General features: G+C 35.8%; 1 protein-coding gene across 2 annotated transcripts; it reads left to right on the top strand.

The window, feature by feature from the left end:
* The first annotated feature begins 227 nt into the window (after positions 1 to 227).
* On the top strand, positions 228 to 23,931 carry ARHGAP11A (Rho GTPase activating protein 11A). 2 transcript variants are annotated; one of them, XM_036887577.2, is made up of 12 exons: positions 228 to 1,094; positions 3,992 to 4,062; positions 5,816 to 5,912; positions 6,413 to 6,666; positions 7,255 to 7,418; positions 7,584 to 7,730; positions 12,758 to 12,832; positions 13,587 to 13,664; positions 16,356 to 16,485; positions 16,996 to 17,104; positions 18,904 to 19,042; positions 19,445 to 23,931. In XM_036887577.2, the coding sequence occupies exons 1-12, from the start codon at positions 969 to 971 to the stop codon at positions 21,001 to 21,003; spliced, it is 2,949 nt and encodes a 982-aa protein (XP_036743472.2). In that variant the 5' UTR covers positions 228 to 968; the 3' UTR covers positions 21,004 to 23,931. The 2 variants fall into 2 exon arrangements, with proteins under 2 accessions (XP_036743472.2, XP_036743471.2); XM_036887576.2 differs by having other exon boundaries at positions 13,587 to 13,751.
* Positions 23,932 to 24,042: the final 111 nt, after the last annotated feature.

Here is a 24,042-nt window from a genome sequence, read left to right as displayed (position 1 = left end):
TCACCGATATTTCCTCTAAAACTATGGCTATGAAGGAGCAAGTGGAACTCACCTTTCTTTCATCGTTTTTTGGTGTTGTCAGCCACGCCCTTTGCGGTCTGTTTGTCCGGCGCCTCAGGAGACAGGCGGCTCCTGGCCACCCTCCGAGGTCCTGATTTTGAAAAACGGAGCAGGCCAATCAGAACGCGGAGCGCTGCTTGGCGCTGCCATTTGATCCTGGACTGGAACTGAGGGTGGGACGGCTACAGTGGCTCTGTGTCTGCAGACGCGGTGTGGACGGAGGCTTGAGGATTGCTGCTCGGCTTCAGTGAGCGCACCAGGATGTGCAAGGCGGGGGCCGCAGTCAGGCTGAAGGGGAAGGGAAGGAGCAGCCTGTGAAACGGGGTGACGGCGGCGACCAGCCCGGGCGGGGACCGGGACTGGAAGAGGTGCCTGAGCAGCCGGCTGGTCCGGCGGCAGGGCTAGGGCGAGGGGCGCGGGGACGCAGAGACGAACGCCCCCTGAGCCTGCTGGAGCTGGAGGGGCGAGGAGAACGGTCGTCTCTGCTTTCGGAGAGATACGAGGGCAGTGTGAGGTTTGGAGGAAGGGAGATCTCAGGAAGTGTCCGGAAGTGTTGAGAAGCTGGGAACAGGCGTTTGGTACAAGGAATCGAAAGGATCCGGGAGAAAGAAGGGAGGTCTGTGGAAGCTAGCCGAAAAGATTGGGTGACAAAAAAGAAGGTCTGTGTAAGTGAAGGAAAGGTGAGGTCTGGGTAGATCAAAGGGTTAAGAGAAGGTGGTGGAAGTAGCTAGAGAATCGAAGAAAAAGCTGTGGAAGTGGCTGGGGTCCGGGGCCGGAACAGTGCCAGCCGTGGCTGGAAGGCAGCGGAGCAGAGCGCAAACCTGAGAGTGTTTGGATATTGGAAGACTTGGTGGCGAACAAGAGTTAGGATTCAGATCCTGCCTGGGAACGTGGGCGACGTGTCCGGGATGTGGGATCGGAGGCTGGTGAGGTTGGCCTTGTTACAACAGCTTCGGGCTGTTTATGGCATTAAGATCAAGGGTGGCCGTGGGCAGGGCGATCGCAGGAGACATGAAACAGCCACGGAAATAGTGGTAAGTTCTGGGGAAGGAGGTTTAGGTTAAAAAAAAAAATCACCCTGTACCATCATTTATTACAAGGTCATGCTAAAATGATCTTTCTGTATGAATCCAAAGATAAAGTGGTTAAGTATGTCTAATTCAGTCCAGGTGGTCAACTGCTGAAATTTAAAGAAATGACGTTCTGGCTTCTTAACAAAAATTTTTGGTCATTGTGAGAAAGTTGCAGGGTTCTTCAACTTAGGCACCATTGACCTTTGAATTAGATAATTCTTTGGGGGTGGGGAGGTAGCTGTTCTAAACATTATAGTATGTTTAGAAACTGTGGCTTCTACGCAGTAGATGCCAGTGACATCTCCCAGTTGTGACAATTACAAATGTTGCCAGGTATTGCCAATTCATTGCATTTTGAACAAGTAGCACGTGGGAAGGGAGACAAACACTCTCCACCCCACCGCACTGCCTTAGAGTAAGATTTGAAGAGGGACAAAGGGGATTAGTACATTTTCTAAATGTATCAGAAGGAGAGGTGTGACAGGGCCTTAGAAATAGGCTTCAGATAATTCCTCTAGATTCAGCAATTTGAAAAAAGAATTTTGCCTGATCACGTGGTACTAAATACTTAAGAGATGAAAACTAAGAATTGATTTGCAGGGCTCTCAATTTATCATTTCTGAAAGAAAATAAGTACTTGGAGAAGAAAACTACTAACAGATAATTTGTATACCTCCCAATAGCTTAGAAATTCTCAGGAAATTAGTCGTTTGCAACTTAATGGCAACATATTTGTTTACATTTAAAAACTAGTGTAGTTCCTTGAGATTGTAAATCTGGCTTTCCAAGAACTCAAATATAGTTGGTTTTGTAAGTGTATGAAAGTACTCCTACGTGGATTTTTTTTTTTCACCTCTTAAGAAAAACTGACACCTGCCTTTAGAGTCAGACAGACTTGAGTTTGAATCCTGCTCTATCCCTTCTAGGTGTGTGATTTTGGGCTGCTTGTTTAATTTTGCTAAGCTTTAGTTTCCTACTCTATAACGTGGGAATAATGGTATCTTTGGTTGTTAAGGGGATTTAAAAATGACAAGGTCTGTAGAGAGGACTAGCACAGTGCCTGTCACATGCCATGTATTCAACTAAAGATAGTTGTTATGATAGCTTTCTACATCCTAAATGATAGTCATGCTAAAAATGCTAGCAAAAATGTTCTCATAAAGGAATACAGAAGATTATTGTGCTACAAGAATGGGATCTAATTGGATAGGTAGTTTGAAAAGTAGACTTTTTTAGCTCTTTGATGTTAGCTAATGTTTTGAGCTTTTTAAGAAAAGTAGTAGAATCTTTTAAAGATGATTTTGTAAATAATACTCTGATACATAAAATTTAAAAAGAATGTTCATAGTTTAATTTTATGAGATTAAGTTATAACAGTTACTTATGAAGCCAATTATTGAGAATAATGAGACTTAAGGAGGAAAAAAACCCCTTTGAATTCTAGTTATGTATGACATTTGTAGACTTATAATCAACTTCAGCATCTGATTTATTTTTGCATTACCCAAATAAGCAGTTGCCCATACTTTTTAAAAAAAACGGCTTTTCTTGAAATGATAATCATACTAGTAACACATGTTTTTTTAATGCTTCCTCTGTGTCAGACACTGATAGAAATGTTTTACAACTTTTAATTCATTTAATTCTCTTTACAACTTTATAACTTAGGACTTACGTGAGGATACTGAGAATGTTCATTTGATCAAGGTCACTCAGCGATTAAGTGGAAGAGTCGATTTAAAACCTGACAGTCCTGCCTCAAGGAGCCTACCCCCTTACATACATACTGTACAGTTTTTTTTTATGTTCATCAGTTAAATGGGGCCTAATGCTTAAAATAGGACTAGTAGGATTTTGTTACTCTGATGAATCATTAACAATACTGAATGATTTCTTATTGTAAATATAAGGTTAAATAAGAGGCTCTTAAAAGATAAGTGTTTCGGGAGCATATGGGGAGAGCAGATGCATCTAAGCTAAATTAACATTCGTAGGGTTAGGTATACCCACTTATTTAATTTTGAATAAGCAGACATACATATGTATGTATGTAGGCTTGAATTTATTTTTAAGTCCAGTGCAAAGCTACAGCCTTCATCAATGACACATTTGAGAAGTTGGAAGGCACTCACAAAGATGGTGGCAGATTCTTTATTAACAAATGTGCACAAACACTCAGGTAACTAACAAGTTCACTTTGGGGATCTTCAATGTATTAAACTTTGAACGTGAGTAATACATTTGAATGTGACTTTTTAAAAATAGTTTTCAAAGTAGTTAAATCTGAATTAACATTTGCAGAATCCCTACCTCAGAACATAGTTTGAATAGCATTCTTCCATAGAGTGTGGAAAAGATAATCAGGTCTAAAAATAACCTTTCTGATACAATTTTAGGAAGTACTCAGTGACAGGAAACACAATTATTAATTGAGGTGACATTTTATTCAAGTTAGTATTTGTAAGGTGATGGAAGGAAAGTAGATCAGTATTTATAAGGTTACTGAAGGAACCTATAGCATTTTTCAGGAAATGTTAGTGTTTCTGGCCAAATTCTGTTTAAGAATTTCCTAAGTACTAATTGGATTGATTTTCCATCATGGGATTGGAAACTGATATAGTTTACAACATCATTTGAGAACAATGACTATCTTGACCATTTTTGTGCTCCTGGCACCTAGCATAATGACTAGTATGCCATAGTTACTTTTTGCCAAATGTACTTGAAGTAATTGTTTTCACTGTCTTGACTAATAGTTTATTTCTGCTGTTTTTTTTTTCCTGAGGTTTTAAATTTGCTTAATGCTTAAGAAAACATGGCTAATATTTGTGTTAGTTTAACTGAGTTTTTCATTTTAGGGTAAGATATTTGGAGTGCCTTTTAAGGTATTGCCTCATTCTGTTGTACCAGAATATGGACATATTCCAAGGTGAGCAGAGTTTGAAATGATTATTTCAAACTGACATTTGAGTGTTTAATTAGTTGATTCACACATTTGTTTTCAACTAGCAAATGATTTCGTTTCTCAACGTCAATGTCATTAATGTAAAATTTGTTTTTAAACGTTTACATATTTTAACTTTTTAATTTGTACTTGTTCCCAAGATTGGATTTTAAGGTTTGGTAATGAATAAGTGTTAGACACAAATTATTTTTGTTCTACTAAGTAAGAGTTTTCATTTCTATTCGACTTCTACTGCAATTCTGATTATATTCAGTAATATGCAGAATTACAAATTCAGTTATAATTTCTTTTTGTTTTAGAAATGGGTAGAATAATATTTAAGATACTAGAGTATTTGTGAATATAAATTATGTAACACTTGAGTTTTCTATGTCATTTAACTATTTATAAATGACCTTTTGGAATAACTGCATTAGGAATTACTAGGGAAGTTTACATTCTGAGAAAATAGTTTCTTTATATGCATTTTTCAACAGTCTTAGCTCTTACTAACTCATTTCCCCTCTATCCAATGTAAGATCCATCTGGCTCCTCTAGTCCTATAACTTAGGTTTTTAATTAAGGCATTGTCCAGAGGATTTACTGAATACCTTAGAAAGGTTTTCCTTCATTCAGCCTGTAAGTCATAAGTCTCGGTTTACCAACTTAATAAGGCTACCACTTAACATTTTTTTAATGATCTATAAAAGGTTTGTTTACAATGATTTTCAACATTTCGAATTGTGAAGTCATATCCCCCCTAATAATGACTAAATCTTTGTTGTGACTTCCTTGCCTGCCAAAAAAAAAAAAAAAAAAAAACCCTATTTTGTCAGTTACCCTTTACAACATTCGGCCGCTGGGCACCAGCACAATGCTGTTAGTTGCTTGCAGCTGATGTGCATTCTAATTTGTTGGTGCCAGCTGTTAACTAAGCATCTAAAGTAAAAGATTGTTCAATATAAAGAAATTGAGCACACACCTCTAAATATAAGAATGACTCTAAGGACTGGGATATATCTTCCTTTTCTGAGAGGTAATGTTGGTGAAAACAAAAACCTTGCCCTTTTTTGGGGCAAATGTAGTAGTTGTAGGTATTTAAAGCTATGTATGCTGTTCAAGATCAAACACTGGGAGAGAATAGACAGGCCTTAGGCAGAGCCCTGGGGTCACCCTAGCCTATAGAGGAGCCAGAAGAGGAGTTTAACAAGGAGCAGTCTGGGAGGCAGCAGGAAAACCAGAGTAGCATAGATGGGTATTTTCAAGAGGAGCAGGGAGCGGTGAAGTGTGTCAAATGCTGGTAGGACAAGTAAGATAAAGACAGTGAGTTGACCTTGGATTTGGCAAGGCCAAATTGGTGACCTGGATGAGAGCTGCTTTGTTGGAAGGGATGAGAATGACTGGAGAGGGGTGAGGAGAGACTGTGATATGAAGCCGTGGAGGCAGTAAAAAAGACAAATCTTGTGCTCCTAGAAGCAGAAAAATGGTGTAGAAATGAGAAGGATGTAGGATTGAGCAGGTTCATTGAAGTTGTCATGGGTAACAAGATGGGCCTAGAGAAGAATTCAGAAATCAAGAAGGACAGCTAAACATAACCTTTATCACAGAGATTAAAGGGATTTGTGGCATCAGAGCTTCTGAAAGGGGTGTAGCGCTCAGTGTGCACATGTACTTTGACAGGAGAATAGGATATAGTAAGATGTGTACGGGACCACCTGAAAAGATTTTTCTCTTTCAGTTTTCTTGTTGATGCTTGTACATCTTTAGAAAAGCATATTCATACAGAAGGGCTTTTTAGGAAATCAGGATCTGTTATACGTCTAAAAGCACTAAAGGTAAGCGTTTTCTTAAACTATAATTATTCATTTGTACCACTTTCTGTTTTGGTTTTTACGATTGAAATATTTAGAACTATTACATGCATTATTGACAGGCATTAAATTTACAAATAGCTTTTTTCAGGCAAAAGAAACCTTTTTTCCAAAGGGAATTGTATACCATTTATATAATGCTTTTTCCCCCCAGTTTTACTGAGGTATACTTGACAGATACCCTTAAGGTGTACAGCTTGATGTTTTGATATATTGATACATTGTGGAATGATCACCACAATTAAGCAATAAAATGCTTTAAAAAGTTTAGAGTACTGTGAAATTTGTGAGCATTGTTCCTATAAAGTACTACAGGAAATGACAAAAACTTTTTATTTCATTATTTTTAGATAAGAGTTAAGAGAAATTTATTAAAGAAAGCTCTTTAGAATATAAGAAAGGATGCTTTGTTTGCAATAAACTCTTAAGCCCCCAAATGCTCAAGATTATTATGTTTATTTCAGAATAAACTGGATCACGGTGAAAATTGCCTGTCTTCTGCACCTCCTTGTGATATTGCAGGACTTCTTAAGCAGTTTTTTAGGGAATTGCCAGAGCCCATTCTCCCAGCTGATTTGCATGAAGCACTTTTTAAAGCTCAACAGTTAGGAGCAGAAGAGAAGAATAAAGCTACATTGTTGCTCTCCTGTCTTATGGCTGACCATACAATTGATATATTAAGATACTTCTTTAACTTTCTCAGGAATGTTTCTCTTAGGTAAGTAGCAGTTAAAAGTTTTGGGACATGATAGTTTAATTCCCAATTAGTTAGATTTACTCTCATAGATATTAAGTTAAATTTCATGTGGAATGGAAATTTTTGTAAAAAAATAGAAGTATACCAAATGATTTAATATTTCCTTACTTCCTTAATGGCTTATTGGTGTTTATAGAATTCTTTGTTCACTGAATAACTTCAGATTTACAGTATTGTTCAAATATTTGTTTTGCTTTTCAAATTTGTCACCTCTCTGCTGTCAGTTGAGGCTGCTTGTTACACATACTTGCTGCCTTCGAATACTTCAAATTTTCTGTGTATGGGTTTGAAAATCAAATAAACATGTTCAATTTATGTGGAAAACAAAGTGGACTCTTATATAATTATTGTGGTTTCTATGATAAATATTTAAGCACACAGAAGCTGTATATTTCTGGTTCTGTCTATTTCAAGTCAATCATGTAGATGGGTAGACAAAGGGTGACTGTATTTTGACTTGTGTTGGACAATAAGAGGTCTTTAAAATGTGCTCAATATGTTATTTTAACTCTGTATTGTTATCTTTGGCTCCATCTTTTTTCATTTAAGGTCCAGTGAGAATAAGATGGATAGCAGTAATCTTGCAGTAATATTTGCACCAAACCTTCTTCAGATAAGTGAAGGACATGAAAAGATATCTGCTAATACAGAAAAAAAGCTACGATTACAGGCTGCAGTAGTACAGACTCTTATTGATTATGCATCAGATATTGGTAAGATATAATTGCATTAGGAGGTCACAGGATTTGTTTAAATGAGGAAATCAAAGCTTCTTCCAAGTGAACTATCAAGACAGCTGTTGGAAAGCTGGTTTATACTATTTAAACATTTTGAGGGGAAGTAGAGGAAAAAACTTAATTGGGAACTTTTTTGTTTAGGGCATGTTCCAGATTTTATCCTGGAAAAGATACCAGCTATGATGGGTATTGATAGTCTCTGTGCTACTCCATCACTAGATGGCTTTGAAGAAGGTGAATATGAAACTCCTGGTGACTTTAAGAGAAAGCGAAGGCAAAGTGTAGGAGGTAAGTGGTGGTGGCAATCCCACTTTATGGAGATATGTTGATTCACTTTTATCTAGAATGCATTTGAACATAAAGAAGCATAAGCTAGGGTGTCTGCCTTTCTGGTGCTTACCATATAGTTGGAAAGACATGACACATGTGTTCTGAAAAGTAAAAATGATAATACAGTCTAATATTAAGTGCTAAATCATTAGCACAAAGATGAAATGTGTTCAAAGGAGAAAAGTTCCCTGGGTTGTAACGATCAGGTACTCTTCAAAGAGGAGGTCAAACTGAACCTTCTTGAAGAATGGGTAGAATCTAAGGGAATTGGGTGGAGGATCAGAATACTTAGACCCTATTCTAGGTGAGAAGGATGCTAAGAAGTAAGAAAGATGTGTGTAGGGAAGAAGTAAGCTATATCTGGGTCTGTAAAAAGAGCAGCATGACTCAAGTGAAGGATTCATCCTAAGGGTTAGCATGATATGGTGTCAGGCTAAAGAATTAGAACATTAAGCTGGGTATTGGAGAACCTTTGAAGGTTTATTAGTAGAGGCATACATGATTAAAATAATTTAGAAAATTACCTGGTTTGAAGAATTGAGACTTGGAGGTAGGGAGAACAGTCAGAAATATTTGACAATAGTCCAGGTATGAGATCGTGATTTGAAATGGTGAAGTGAATTAGTATGAACTAAGTAATGAAGGAAATGTTACCAAGGAAGAATCAGAAAGACATCCAGTTGTCTTAAGGAATCTCTCATTTTTTGAGCAGCAGAACCAGTTCCTTTTGGAACCTTCTGGCTTGTAGGGTATTACCTTCTTGTTTCTCTGCCTCCTCCATAAGTTCTCCTCATGCCTTCCGTGTTAGTTTCCTATGGCTCCTGTAACAAAGTACCATCAGCTGGGTGACTTAAAACAACTAATACTTATTGTCCCCTAGTTCGGGAGACTACAAGTCTTAAATCGAGGTGTTGCCTGGGCCATGCTCCCTTTGAAACCCAAAGGGGAGAATCATTTCTTCTGGCATAAAGAAGCTTCTGGTGGTGGCTGTTTATTCTTGGCATTCCTTTGGCTGGTAGCCCAAGTCTCTGCCTCTGTTGTCACATGGCATTCTCCTTGTCCAAATGTCCCTCTGATAGTGAGTGATACTAGTCACCCTGAATTAGGACCTACCCTAATGAGTATAACAGCAAAGACCCTAACTCCAAGTAAGTTACATTCACATGTTAAGACTTAAACATATCTTTTTGGAGGATACAGTTCAACCCATAAAACTTCCTATGAGATGAGAGTAATAAATATTCTCAGACACAGATCATCTTTATTACCCTTATTTGTGATTGCATTCACTCCTGTATTTCAGTTAATGTCATCTAAATAGATGAACACCTTATTTCTATCACTGTTATCTCAAAAATGTCATTTCCAAGTTTAGTAACAGCCTACTAGGCAGACATATTCACTTCTGCTTTTCCTTGGTGCTTTAAGCTCAGCATTTTGAAATGATCATCTTTACCTTAATCAACTGGTTCTGCTTGAATTCCTTTTCTCTGTTAACAGCACCACTATTTGGGCTTTAAAACATGCATACCTGACTCTTTACCAACTATATGCACACAGTTTTCAGGTTCTGTAAGATTCTGTCTGTAGTGTTTATTGCATCTTTACTGCAAGAATCTCCTATTTGGTCTTTGTGCCTCCTGCTTATTGCTATTAAGGCTGACATCCTTGATGTATGCCTAATCATGTATCTCACACACGTATCTTTGAGAAACTTTCATTATTTCATAAAAATAATACTAATATTTGCAACCTGACATTAAATACCTTTCATAGGATTCCTTTAGCATGCCTTTCTACTGTTTCTTGTCTCTCCTTTATACAACATATACTTTAGTCAAACTATATTCTTTGTTTTCTAGACACCTTATTCTTTTGCTTATACTCTTTATTATAATGTTTTTATTTCCACCTACCCCTGCTATTCAAATTTTTTCTGGTTGTCAAAATTCAATTTAATTGTTGAGTAAGCTTCTGCCCCACTTTTTTAAATGGGGAAACAGTCTGCTTCCACATTTTGTAATATTCTAGACGGTAACAGTTTTATCTTGTTTTGTAATTTATTCATTGTGTATGACTCTCTAGCTTATTGTATTTGATGCTATTTGAAGTTAGAGATCATGTTTTATATATCACTGTATCCAACCTAGTTGTTTTTTTTTACTGAATATGCATTAATTACTGAATGAATAGAATATGTTGTTACTAATATTTGGCTTAAACCCAGAGGGACTTTGTCCACTTGAACAGGTTAGGATGGCATTTGTCAAGCATAACTAAAACACATTATTTCATTAACAATTTGAAGCTCTCAGGAGCTCTAGTGTTTATTTTTTGTTATAGGTAACCTTTCTTTTTTCCCTCTCATTTGGAAATTTGAAATGCCACAACATATGTGTGATTTGATTTCATTTGCTTTGAAGAATCTATACATGAAATTTACCATATTAACCATTTTAATTGTACTCAGTAGTGTTAAGTACATTCACATGGTTGTGCAACCAATCTCCAGAACTTTTATTTTTGGTATTTATTATATGAGTTAGTTGCCATAGCTTAGTTTTATGCTGGTCTGACAATTCTCAATAATTGAATTGCCCCAGAATCTACTCAGGCTTCCATTAGCAAACTCTTGTACTATAGCAAGAGGGGTTTGGTCTATCATAATTTACCTGTTCTTGCCTGTGTGTGTGTGTGTGTGTGTGTGTGTGTGTGTGTGTGTGTGCGCGCTCCTCTGTACTGTGGTGTTAATGAGTGTCTTTTATGCATAGTGGTGCAGTGTCAAGCTGATTTGATTAATTTGACGCCCTTGTTAGTATGTATTTCCTCCCTGAAGTACAAATAATAAGCTCATGAGACTATTAAAGGGACTGAGACATAGTTTTTTCCTTCCTCGGGAGAAATGGTCTGTATGTTCAGTGTGGGCCGTAGCACAGTCAGGATAGTTTGAAGGTTACAGAGGGGACAGTTTGGGTTTCCGTACTCCTGATTTTGCCACGCTGCTCTAATGATCTGTTGTGGCTGAATCTGTTGCTTGGTGGTTTCTTCTCTCTCTGGCTCAGGCTCTCATTTCTCTTTTTTACCTTTTTCTTTTGTCTCTTTTTCCTCTCCCATATTAACCTTCCTTATCTATCCAGATGTCATGAAGGTTCGCTTTCCTAGGAGCTATTGCCTGCCAGTTAGAGCATTACCCGTGTTTGGTTCTTCACTGAAGATTTCAGTATTCTCCTCTGCTTTATACCTATTTCACTTGAAGGTGTAGGAGTTCTCAATAAGTGGGTTATAGCTGAACTTAAATAACTATTTTCAGTAATATTTGGTGATTAATCAGATAAATGTATGTAAAGGAGTTTTTGTGTTTCATTGTGGCTGAAAATTAGGGGCATATTTTTGCATGAAACTATTCCTAGTGAAGTCACAATTTCCTAATAGCTAAATCCAATGTATATTTTTTAGGTCTGTATTATTCAGAATATCTTTGACCACTTGACTATTTCCTCCTTGGTATTTTATTGCTTTCCTTATTTTTTATATTATGCTTTCCTTATTTCTCTACCTCTTTAGCCACATTTGTTCTGTTTCATCTTCTAGATCTTCTGACTACTTCTTGAATGTTCCATTATTCTATACTTGACCTTCTTATACTTTGCTCTCTTCTTAAATAATCTTATTCACTCTCATTAAAAAAAAAACTACCATTTATGGGCTGATGACTCCCAAATCTACTTTACTTCTCCAGCCTTGATCTTTCCACAAATGGATTCATAGCCATTTCATATCTAACATTTCTTTGCATAATTTCCTTGTGTCAGTCATCTAAATCAGAATTCTAGAGGACCTTGTCTACTCTTTCCTTATTGCCACATCCCACTCATCACCAAGTCTTGTCACTTTGATCTCTCAAATACCTTTTTCTTCCTTTCTCTATTTTTGCTGCACCTGCCTCCGTTCAGACCTTCATCTTTTGCATGACTAACTCCCACTCTTCTGTCAGGTCTCAACTTGAACATCACTTCCTCAGGGACACCTCTGACCCCTTAGTCCAAATCTGTTGTTTTATTTGTGCTTCAGGTTCCTTATCCCATTTGTCATTTTGTGTTTATTTCCTTAGTGTGATGAATGTTTGATTCTTCCACTATAATAAGTTCAATAAAGGCAAGGACCATGCCTACTTTGGTTACTGTTGTATCTCCAGTGCTAATACTGTGCTTTTCACATGGTAGGTACAAAAGGAATTTTTGTTAAACGGCTGAATAAAATACTTGTGAGAACCTTCAGCTAGTTTGCCTTCTGCTAAGGAGGCCTACCCCCCTAAATCTGTCATACTGCTGCCTAAGTGATGTTCTAAAATGCGGTTTTGCTCCCATTTGCCTTTGGAGAAGTAAAAGTTCTTCAAAATGACATACAGGCCCTCTTCTGCCTAATACACAAGACTTATCTCTTACCATATCCAGGGCTCGCTGTTTGCTCTAGCAATATCAAACTACTGGTTTCTGGTGCAACTGACCCTTGAACAGCTGGAGGTTTTAAGGGCGCTGACCCTCCTGCAGTCAAAAATCCATGTATAAGTTGTGACTCCCCAAAAACTTAACTACTGAGAACCTATTGACTGGAAGCCTTACCGATACAGCTGAGTAACATATATTTTGTGTCATGTGTATTATATACTGTATACTTACATTAAAGTAAGCTTGAGGAAAGAAAATGTTTTTTCAAACTGTTAAAAATCTCCAAAAATTTTCTGATGTATTTATAGAAAAAAATACATATGTATGTGGACCCATGCAATTCAAATCCATGTATTCAAGGACTGATTACACTTATTTTACATTTCATTTTATTTTGAAATAATTCCTTTTAAAGTTACATTAAAACGTAATAAATTTAGATGCTAGAATACCACTAATACCAATATGAATTATTGGTGAAAGGTAGGTATATGTTGTTATAATTGATTATATGATTATGTATGCTTTGCATTTCAGATTTTGTTAGTGGAGCATTAAATAAACTTAAATCTAACAGAACACCCTCTGTTACACCTCAACAGAAAAGAAGGGGTAGGTGTTATATATATTTATTTAAAAGAAGATTTCTGTATGTCATACAAAAAGTAATAATAAAAGTAATCATGTAACTTCAGTTTAATCTAAGCCAGATGTTATTTTCAATGGTGATACTGTGTTGCAATACTGTTGTGATACTGCTAATTACATTGTATAAGTGAACCCAGAATTGTAGGTTAATAATTTCTTTTAGCCGTTATTATATCTTCAATCTTCCAAATCTTGTTTTTCTGTTGCTTTTAAGTTGGATTCTTCAAACATGTGAAAATAACTCAATCTTATTTTTTTAGAACCAGAAATTTATTGGTGTATGTTCCAATTTTTTATCTTGGTTTGCTTGTGACCAAAACCAGACAATATTATCATTTCTTTTGTTTTCTAGATTGAAGAAATTAACTGGTTAATACTCAGTTATGATGAAATGCAAAAATAATATTTAGATCAGTTTGTTTCAGCTTCTTGATGAAAACTGTATTCCCTGTATTAATAATCTTTAATGTGAATTACATGCATTTAGTCTATTTGGTTTAAGTTTCTAGTATTTGTTAATCTTGCCTCTTTGCAACTTCCCTATTTTCATTTTAAGTGATTGGATAGTGTTATCAGTTATGTATGTTTGATAATATAAACATATCCCCCTCATTCTTTGCTTAGCTGTAATAGCTTTAGAAGAAGAAATTATTTAAAGCTTTTGCATTTCAGCAACTAAGAGAAACAACAAATTGGTTTTTGTTTTGTTTTTCTTCAGCTCAGCTCTCTGCATCACCAGTGATTCTTACACCAAATGCCAAGCGTAAACTCCCTGTAGATTCTCATGGTATCTCAAGTAAGAAAAGGAAGTCCATCAAGCACAATTTTAACTTTGAGCTGTTGCCAAGCAATCTCTTCAGCAGCAGTTCTACACCAGTATCCGGTAGCAAACAGTATTTATATAATTGGCTTGTAAACATTAACATGAATGCCCATTCTGGGCAAAGTTCTATTTCATACTAATACTGGCCTTTAGGAGCCAGAGCTTTAATCCATGTTTTATCACATCCCTGAGTTTTCATCACTGCCCTAACTTAAAATACACACTGGTCAGTATAATTAATGTACATATGTTTTATGGCCATGTCCACTGAAAGTCATGGTAAATAACTCAAAAGTGAACATTTGGGTTTCTGTGTATAGCACTGTTGCTCAAGTTTTTTGTGATTGGACATCTTGAATTCTACTTTAGTTACTTTCAGATATATAGCTGTGGCTCTGATGTGGTCGTCCTTGAGGCTGCCAGGGTGTGATTGTGACTGCAGAGTAGTGGTGCTAACCATTGGAGTAACCATTGGAATAACCATTGTGGGCTGCAATTGTGGGGGTGGGTAGGGGCTAGGGGAGGTGTAATTTTAAAGTTCTATACTCAAGTAGCTTTTATAAAAGCTTTGTTTTTCATGGTTTCCAGATCCCTTGCCAGCCCAGCCATTTTCTTCCAAATGAACTATAAGTTCCTTATGTAGCAAACCAGAGAGCCTTCAGTGAAAACTATAATCATGCTAATTTCATTGACAGATTTGTGTTAGTGTGGTCTTAATCAGATTGCGTTAGCTTCTTCAGTGTGTGTAGAATATAAATTGGCTCATGGTCAACCTAACTGGTTAACTTTATGATCAACCCAAAGTGAAATGAAACCCTTAGTCCAGAGTCTTCCATCTCATATTTTGTCAAAAATTGTCTCATAGTTTGTCAAAAATGTGAGTGACCTCTGATTATTCCAGATTTTTATTGATTTCAGACAATCTAAGGATGTCACTTAATTTGATAGCTAGCTGGGTTGTCAGATCTTCCCCAAATCTCTCGTTTCTACCATCCAAAAGGTTTATATTTTCCTTGTTTGTTTTATTAAATTTGAACAGAATAACAACTTGTTCTCTGCGGTTCTTTGCAGGTTCTATATGGCTCATTAAAATGTAATGATAAGAACGCTAATATCTGTAGTTCTTACAATATTCAGAGGTCGGAGGCTTAAATGAACTCCTTTAAAGTAACTCAGTGTTTTCTTAATATTTAAAGGCTTTTCCACTTTGGAGGAGTGTTTCTAAATCCAAATGTGAACTGTAGTTCAGCTTGCTTTTGTTTATGACAGCATTACTTCTTCCCCAAGAAATGAACCTGTTTATTCCTTCTCTCCAAGCTCCCCCCAAAATAAGTTAAACATTCTTGTGTCACTGTAACATTAGTATGAGCCTAATCAGTGAATTTTTATTTAAAAAAATAAATTCATTAAGAGTAATTCTATTATTTTGACTCACCATTTTCCTTGGACCCCACTTTTTCAGCCATAATTCAGTACATTCCATCTGCAAAATTGAAAATGAGTTGGTTTCTAAGTTTGGATTATAACACATATGATGCTTTTTAAAAAATTTAAAAAAGCAACAATATTAATCTACATAGAGTACCTGTTTATAATTTTTTGTTATATATGTGATAACTTTGCATATTTCATATGTTCTGTCTGTGCCTCCTTGGGACCACTGATTCATCTCAAGGTGTAGACTGCAGACCTAGAATAAAGCTAGCTATGTCACATTGTATATAGGATATTGGCCTCTGAAATTTTCTTTAGCCAAATAGACCCCAAAGTCACTGCAGTGGTTGTATTATTTTCTGCTGTAACTAAGAAAGCATGGGTTTCTTTGTTTGGAAGGCTGTGCAAGTTCTTTATCAATACCAGCAATGAGTTGAGAGGGTTTGTGTTTGTTGAGTGTACCCTGGGATGGTTCAAATATAAGGCAAATATATATGGAACCTTTGTCATAGTTATTTTACTTTTTCTCTAATTTTTTATTATAGCAAGTTCCATGATATATATTACACAACTTAATCAGAATGAGCTGGTGTAACCACCAGTTAAGCATGGAACATGGCAGTAGACAAGTGGTTTGGCCTGTATTATAGATAATTTGCTTTTGTTTGGCAAGAGTATTAGACAAACTGCACTCTGGAATTAGGTGGACAGCACTCAGCAGGTGCATGCTGGATATTCAGACTCTAAATTGCTTTTCAATAGTTCATTTTTGATGATAGCATTAATTAATTTACATACCAGGTACTATGCTGGACATCTTATATACATTACAGTAATATATTGACCATGTAAGTTCATTTTCAGAGCCTAAAACCATTTAATAAGTAGGAGGACTAATTCAAATCTGTCTGTCTTGAAAATTTGCTCTTTCTCCAGTCCACAACAGTGTCTACCTTTCCCTTGTATTATTCAAAGACTGTAAAGCAAAACTACAATGTAAAAATAATGCTTAGTCTGACCTTTAGTCGGCAACATTTTTAAAAAGTAAGAAATTGGTACTTTTTTTTTCTGAGTTGGATTATTTGGCATCCCAAAGATTCTACCAAAATTGTGTGATTTTCTTGTTGCTTAGGGGTGGAAATTAAGACTTTCAATCTAATTGCTTTAATATTTTATACTTTGAAAAGAAAACAAGTATGTGTGGTATATTACATGTGGTTATTTTTATAGTTCACTTTGATGCAAGCCCAGAAGGGTCATCTCAGAGTTCACTCTCTCCTGTAGTCATCAGTGGAAACCATTTCATCAGTACAGGTGTGCTAAGGCGAAGTAAAAGGATTGCAGACAAACAAATTTGCAGGTAATTTATCCAAGGCATTTTGTTTTCACTAGATCAACATTCAGCATATATAGTTAATAAAATATTTCATTTGTCTTTTCACTGAGAAGCATACTTGAATCATAATTTTTAAAAAATTCCCTCTGCCTTTATAGTTTTATTAACAAGCACATGTTCTTTATACAATGTGTCCTCCAGAGAAAGATTGCTAATTCAAATCCCCCTAGCTCAAAATTTTATTTTATGTTGATGTGTATAATTTTTAAATTTCCTGTTAATTTAAAAAGCTAGTCTGTTCTAGTGATTCTGGTTAATAAGTGACCAAATAACTCGTGATAAACAGGACAGATAATTTTTATATACACATACAATGTGTTCATATATGGTATCTTAAAGCTTAACTGATTTTAGAAAATCATTACTCTTTCAATTATAAACAGTATGCTTTGCTCTGGGCTTACAAATTTCATTTGGCTAGAATATCTCCAGTTTTTATGCTATAAACTGATATTTCAATTTTACTCTTTTTAGGGTGGAATCAGGAACAGCAGGCTGCTTCTCTCCTAAAATCAGTCATAAAGAAAAGGTTCGAAGATCTCTTCGTTTGAAATTTAGTCTGGGGAAAAGCAGCAAAGATGTAGTAAGTGTTTTTCACCATTTCACTGATATTCATTTTTCGCCATTTCGTTGATGTTCATATTAGCATAAAACTGTAGACTTGATGCTAAAAGACCTCAACCCTGCCTCTCCTCCAGCTGATATCCCATTTTCTACTCCTCTTCACATAAAACTCTTATGCATGAATTGATATCTTGAGTTCCTCCTTTTCCTTTCTGCTTAAATGGATTCCAGTGAGGCTTTTGTCCCCAACACTCAGTAAAACTGCTCTTAAGATCACCCATGTATTCAGTGTTGCTCAAACCAGTGGACAAATACCAGTCCTTGTTAGACTTGACCTGTCAGCAGCATTTGAGCTGGCTAATCACTTGTTCCTCTTGGCATACTTTCTTTCCTTGCTTCAGGGAAACTAGCCTCATGACAGTCTTCCTTTGCCGGTTACTTCTCTGATTCCTTTACACCGGAGCACCCAAAGTCCTTGGACTTCTCTTTTCTCTCTCTACTCACTCAAGGTGATCATCAGCTTTAAACATCATCTATTTACTTAAGGCTTCCAAGTTTATATTTCCAGTCCAGAATCTTCTCCTGAACAACTTTATTGTTTCTTAACATCTTCCTACTTGATTTCCCTACTTAATGCCAATAGACTTCTCAGGTATAACCTACCCCAAACAGAGCTCCAGAGATGCATTTCTCCACTCCTTCCACTCTGTCCCAACTACATGTCTGCCTGCAGTCTCCTCCATCTCAGTTATAGCAGCTTACTCTTCTAGTCACTTAGGTGAAAATCTGTGCAGGTATTCTCAACTCCTCCCTTTTTCTCACATGTCCTGTCTACACCATTAGGGAGGCCTGTCTAACTTCTGCCTTCAGAGTGTATCCATGCTGACCAATTCTCACTGATACTACATTTCCATTGTCTAAATTCTGTCATCTCCAACTGCAATTACTGCAACAAGGTCCTATTAGTATGTCTTCCTGCTTCTACCGTGCTACAGTATGGTAGTCAAAATTAGCCTTTTAAAACCCAGGTTAAGTCATGTCACTCCTTAGCTCAGAATCCTCCAGTAACTCTTCATTTCACTCTGAAAAACGTAGCCAAGATTCTTAGATTGACCTGTAACACTCCATATGGTCTGTTCCCAGCCTATGGCTGCAAGCCCTTCTCCCATCACTCCCCCTTGCTCACTCAGCTTCAGCCACTCTTTCCTCCTTGCCCATTGTACAGTGTGCAAGATGAGGCTTCAGCCTTAGAGACTGCACTGACATTTTCCGCTCCCAGAAAGTTCTTCCCCTTATACTTTTACAACTTTCACCCTCATTTTTCTTTACTCACAAATCTTCTTCCTCTGATCACTCTGTTTAAAATTACACCCATACCCATCACCATTCTATATCCTTCTTACTTTCTTTCGTTTCTCCACAGCAGTTTTCACCTTATGTATTGTATATATCCAAATAATTTACTGTTTCTCTTGTTCTGGTTGGAATCTCACTATCCGAATGTAAAGTCCACGAAGGTAAAATTTTGGTCTGCTTTTTACTTTCACTGTTGTAAGCAGGCCCTGGTATAGTCATTACACAGAAAGGTTTTTTTTAGTTAATGAATATGTAAGGCTGTTTTTATTTTAGATCACAAAATAGTAACTAAAAGCCAAGTCAAATGCTTACAGTTTTTGTCAGCATGCATGCAAATGTATTTATGTTTGCTATAAAATGATTTCTTGATTGTATATACAAAAAATTTACTTTGTCTTAATATTTTGAATCAACTAGATTTATTTCTTAATCAAATCTTTTCAATTTTTCTTTTCTGTACAGAATGGGTGTTCTGGTGTCAATAGATATGAAAATGTTGGTCGACGACTTGCAAATCAACAAAATTTAAAAAATAGGATTGAATCTATAAAAACAGGTCTGCTTTTTAGCCCAGATATTGGTGAAAGACTAGCAAAGAAAGGTACATTTATATGATGTTATTGTTAGAGTTTTATTGAAAAAGCTACTTTGGTTGCTTTTTAAAAATTTTTTTTCTAGCTTTAAGATACACATATAATAACCTTCAGTTGCCTTTTTAATGATCAAATATATTAATAAATTTAGTACTCTAAAAATGTTAAGTTCATGTTTGAATACTGAAAATGTTTGAAATGGCAATGTATTTTTCTATGAACAATTGGATGTTTATAACTGAAAATATGGAAATGTTTGACCTTTTTATTACAAATATTATTTCTTTTAACATAAATCTTTAAATTATTGGAATTAAATGGTTAGTACTTTTATTTGCCATGTATTTGGATACTGTTTCAAAACTAGTTCAAATATAAATGATTTAAAACACCAAACTGCTTTATTTTAGGTTCAAAAAAGATCAGTAAATCTGAGGACAACTTATTAACTCCAGAGCGACTAGATACAACTAGTTACCGGATGTCCTGGATGGGACCTAGTAATTCAAGTTTTCAAGAAATACATGCAAATGGAGCTTCTCCAATAGAGGGAAATCTTGAGGTGGAAAGCTCTTCCTTGGAGACTGATACTGTAGTTGAAAAGTCAACTGTTAGTTCATATGAACTCACACTTTCTCATGTACACCATAAACATAATAATTACATAACTAGAAGTTCTCTCAGTGGGGATGAAAATAACTTGACCACAGAGACTTTGGTGAAAATTCAAAAAGCATTTTCTGAATCTGGAAGTAATCTTCATGCATTGGTAAATCACAGGCAGTCATCAGTAAAATTACATGAAGCATCTTCTATGGAATATAGCCTGGAGAAAAATCTAATTGAAACTAATGATTTGACGATGATAGAATCAAATGTACACCATACTAGTAAAGATGAAAATGGTTTTTCAGAAAAAAAGTTCTCACTATATCAAACTCAAAAATTAGATAGAGAGGCAACTATAAAATGTTGCTCAACTGTGATGAAGATAGAACCTGAAAACTTGCATTCAAACATACCAAAAGAATATTTAAGCAAACAAGAATTGTCTAGTGATGAACAAATAAAGCAGCAGCAACCCCCAGAGGATAAACTAAATACTGAATTAAGGGAGAATGAGAATATGATTGAAGAGGACTTAGTGGAACGTGCAGCTTCTAGGGAGGATGCAGCTGACACCTCCTCAGAGCAGATCACATGTAATATAACAAACTTGTCAAAAGCTAGCCCTGCGAGAATTATGAAACAGCAGTCACTGGTGGAAACCTGTGATAAAACGGCATCTGAAAGTTTACAAATGACAGAACATGGAAAGGTTTCAGACCACATACAGTGGTTTAACAAGCTGTCTTTAAACGAACCAAGTAGGACTAAAGTTAAGTCACCTCTTAAGTTTCAGCGTACACCTGTCCGTCAGTCTGTCAGAAGAATAAACTCGTTGTTGGAGTACAGCAGACAACCTGCAAGGCATGAATCAGCAGGTCTCGCTGATGCTCCTCCTCTGGTTAAGTCAGTGAGCTGTCATGGTGCTCTTTCCTCTTGTGTAGAAGGTGCATCAAAAGATTCCTCTATTTCAGGTAACAAATCAGGTCCTAAAGAACAGAAGTCTTCATCATGCAAACAGTCAAATGCTGATGCAATTTCAAAATCAAGCATGGACTTAACTTCTAAGTCTTTCTCAAAGGTGAAGGAGCACCCAGGCATGATGAATGCCCCTCTTAGGTCTACCAGGATTTGTAAACAGGAAGTGCTACCTGATGGCCGAGTTAAGGTTCCCTTGGATGACCTGACAAATCGTGATATATTGAAACCTGTTGTAAATAATAATATGGACTTATCTTCTGAGATAAATAACAGGGTCCTTAGGAAACCCTCAGAAAAAGAAAGGGTGTGGTATAAAGGTTCCCCCAAAAATCCTATTGGAAAAGCCCAATTACTACCAACAAGTAAACCTGTAGACTTGTAATTGGTAAATATTATACTTGTTAATGTAAATAAAATTAGCAATCGGTGATACAATTTACAGGATGATCTACATGTTAGTTTGTAGCTCAGAATAACTGTTAAGTGATAGATTTTAATTTCATTGTACAAACAACTTGGATTCTTATGCTTGTATAAATGACTTCATTGTTTTTCTTAATTATAGTAGTATTTAAACTAATTTTAGTGTGATCTCTTAAAGCAGGTTACACTTTACCTTTCTAAAGAAGCTGTTGGCTGAGTTATAAGAAGTTATTTTTGAAAATTGCATCAATTTTATTTTTTAAGTGTGCCAGGACGAGTGGAATGAAGTTGTACTTGTGCCTATTTTCTGTTATTGATCCTAAGATAAGGTTTCTGGGAGAAATTTCTAACATGTAAAGGGAAGAGAGAAGTCCTGCATATCCTACTTCTTGAATTACATTAATGTTTATTGTCTTTACCTAGATCCCTAGAAATTAACTTGTTTCGGTAACATCTTAATCCTTTATTCCTTCTTGGGACAAAGCAATTAGGCTTATATTGCCCATAGAGGTGTACAGTAGTGTGTTCATGTGAATTATGAATAATGGCTAAAGCAGAATAATGACTCAAGTATGCTTGTGTAGAATGATACTACAGAAGTAATTGGTAATTTTTAAGCCATACTATGTTTTTAAAATTTATTTGCACAAATTCTCTTGTATCTGTTTTATCCAATATAGAATTTTAAATGATTCAAGGAAGAATAATTAAGCTTGGAAAATTTTAATCAAAGTGATTTATATTCAGATGCTTGATTTTAGAATTTAAAATAATTGATGCACCTTTATACATTTAATCTGGATTCTTGGGATTCTTATAAAAAGCCTATGATGGTTTTGTGTGTAAATGTTATTTATTTTAGCATAGACATTAAAGATAACCTGGAAAATGACTTGCCTGAGACTCTAATGAAATTCAAAGTATCTTTTAAAATTTGGCTCAAATCATCAAGCAATTCTATCTCAATTTATAATTTAAATAATTACAAGATCTTTAAGGAAAGAATATCAACAATAGAGGGCGTTCTCTAGGTTTTCGAGGAAGGAATATACAGGCAGAACCAACCACTATAGTTTTGCAGGTCAATAATGGGAATGTCAGTTGAGATGTTGGAGCAGAATAGAAAGCATTGTAAGTCTAGGGCAACCAGACTTAGACACTGTGTGTGAGGAATTTAAAGTCATCAGATGTTTGCTTTACCTAGTTCTACTTGATAGCACAACATCTGTTTTATTTCCTATTTGTATTACCTAGGAATCAACCCCTTCTCAGAACTAGTATTTGACTTATGTAAAGACTAAAAACCTGTTGATACAAGTAAGCATCATGAAACCGATTTGCAGTATAGACTAGACATGCATTTCGGATGTTTATGGTATTCCTAATAGTAGGGATAGAAATCACTCATAAGCTCTGAGATATATGTTATCTGGTTCAAAGTAATTTTTAAGATTTCACTTTTAAACTTTAAAAAATGCATTAATGTCATTTTTAAATCCACGGGAGCAGGTGAAATGTTGAACTGGAAGACAAATTCAGTGAGAAGGCAGAGAAGATTAACTACAAATCAACCTGAATTAGTGCCTTTTCTGAAAAATTAATAATGAAAGATATTTATTTAAAAAGCTACACACATATCCCTCCCATTTTTTCTGAGCTGAAAGCTGCAATACAGAGTATAGGATTATGACAGTGAGTAGCTCGGCAGTGTGGTGATTGGATAAACTCAGGAAAGTAGAGCTTTAGAATTGATTTAATCTCTCCATTTTCATTTTACATGAAACATCATAGTTTACTAATTTGGGGGATATTTGACCAAATGGTACACAAACAACAAAGTTGAAAGTGTCTGGACATGTGCAGTAACTTAAAGGATTATTTTCACTTTGTTCTTGCAAGTGCAAATAAACATCTAGTGTTCCTTTGGTCTATCTTGACAATAAACAAGGCTATTATATAGAACTTAAATTAGTAGGCTGCTTGATAACATTTTGTAATCACTAAGAATTTAATGTAAGATTCTGATAATAATCAAGCCCAGGATATATATGATAGATGTTTTGTTTTTAAAATGTCAAATTTCATATGAAGTATAAACATTTTGGTGTATTTCAGTCAAATTTCCATTCAACACAAAAACAGTCAATTGTAATTACTTCTCCATTTTTCCAAGCACAAAAAGAGGGTAACAGTTAACAATGTTTAAGTAAAATTCAGAGTTGGGGGGAAAAAAACAGCTCAGTATGCATGAGTAATAAATATTAAACCCCAGCATTGTTAAACCTAATTCCAATAGATAGTATTTGTCTTGTTGATTTATCATGCTCAGAAACAAGAGCTGGAAACAGAGCATCTATGGAAGGAAGGGCACTAGGAAAGGAAGGACGTTTGGCTTCAACCTGAAAGGCCATGTGTCTCACAAATGAGGTTTGTGGGCCCCTCTTCAGGGCATAAGATTGCCATAGATGCTAATGGATTTGCTGCATAGAGCTAGGATGAAGAGATTTGGATTCTAACCTCAAATTACTTTGTTACTCTCAGACACTAGACAATTCATCCCTAGTCTTGAGAGAAATTTGCAATACTTTCATTGTGAAGTTTTGTGTTTTAATTTCTGTATTTGAACAAAATTAATGTTCAAGGTTGCACTACAAATCTTTAACAGAAAAATCTAAGGGTCTACCTGGGCAAATTTCTGCTATGTGCCAGGCGTGTGGTTTTTCTTCATGCCAAAGGAATTTTACTTGATGGTGTGGAAGTTTAAAAACACTCAAAACTGATATTCCTAGAGGTTTTCGTGTGTTTTTGGTGTGTGAGTTTCACAGAAGTTTCTAGCACCTTGTATTAAATATCTATATAATTGTCCTTCTTAATAAAAGGGTTTCTGAAAACACCTTTAAGATATACCCTATCATGCCATCCTTATGTTCTTAGGACCTGCTCATCTTTTGTCCTTCCATTTCCCCATTGCTTCTAACTTCTTCAAGCTAAAAGACAC

The sequence above is a fragment of the Manis pentadactyla genome, chromosome 11 (genome assembly GCF_030020395.1).
Source record: "Manis pentadactyla isolate mManPen7 chromosome 11, mManPen7.hap1, whole genome shotgun sequence".
Taxonomy (NCBI): Eukaryota; Metazoa; Chordata; class Mammalia; order Pholidota; family Manidae; genus Manis; species Manis pentadactyla.
The sequence above is the reverse complement of the archived record's forward strand: the minus strand, read 5'-3'. Positions and strand labels throughout refer to the sequence as shown.

Bases quoted from the DNA above. Each gene is read 5' to 3' on its own strand.
- ARHGAP11A (XM_036887576.2), top strand. From the start codon at position 969: ATGTGGGATCGGAGGCTGGTGAGGTTGGCCTTGTTACAACAGCTTCGG. The intron at 17,105-18,903 runs GTAAGTGTTTTT...TTTTCTGTACAG, and splicing joins GGAAAAGCAGCAAAGATGTA to AATGGGTGTTCTGGTGTCAA. The intron at 19,043-19,444 runs GTACATTTATAT...GCTTTATTTTAG, and splicing joins TGAAAGACTAGCAAAGAAAG to GTTCAAAAAAGATCAGTAAA.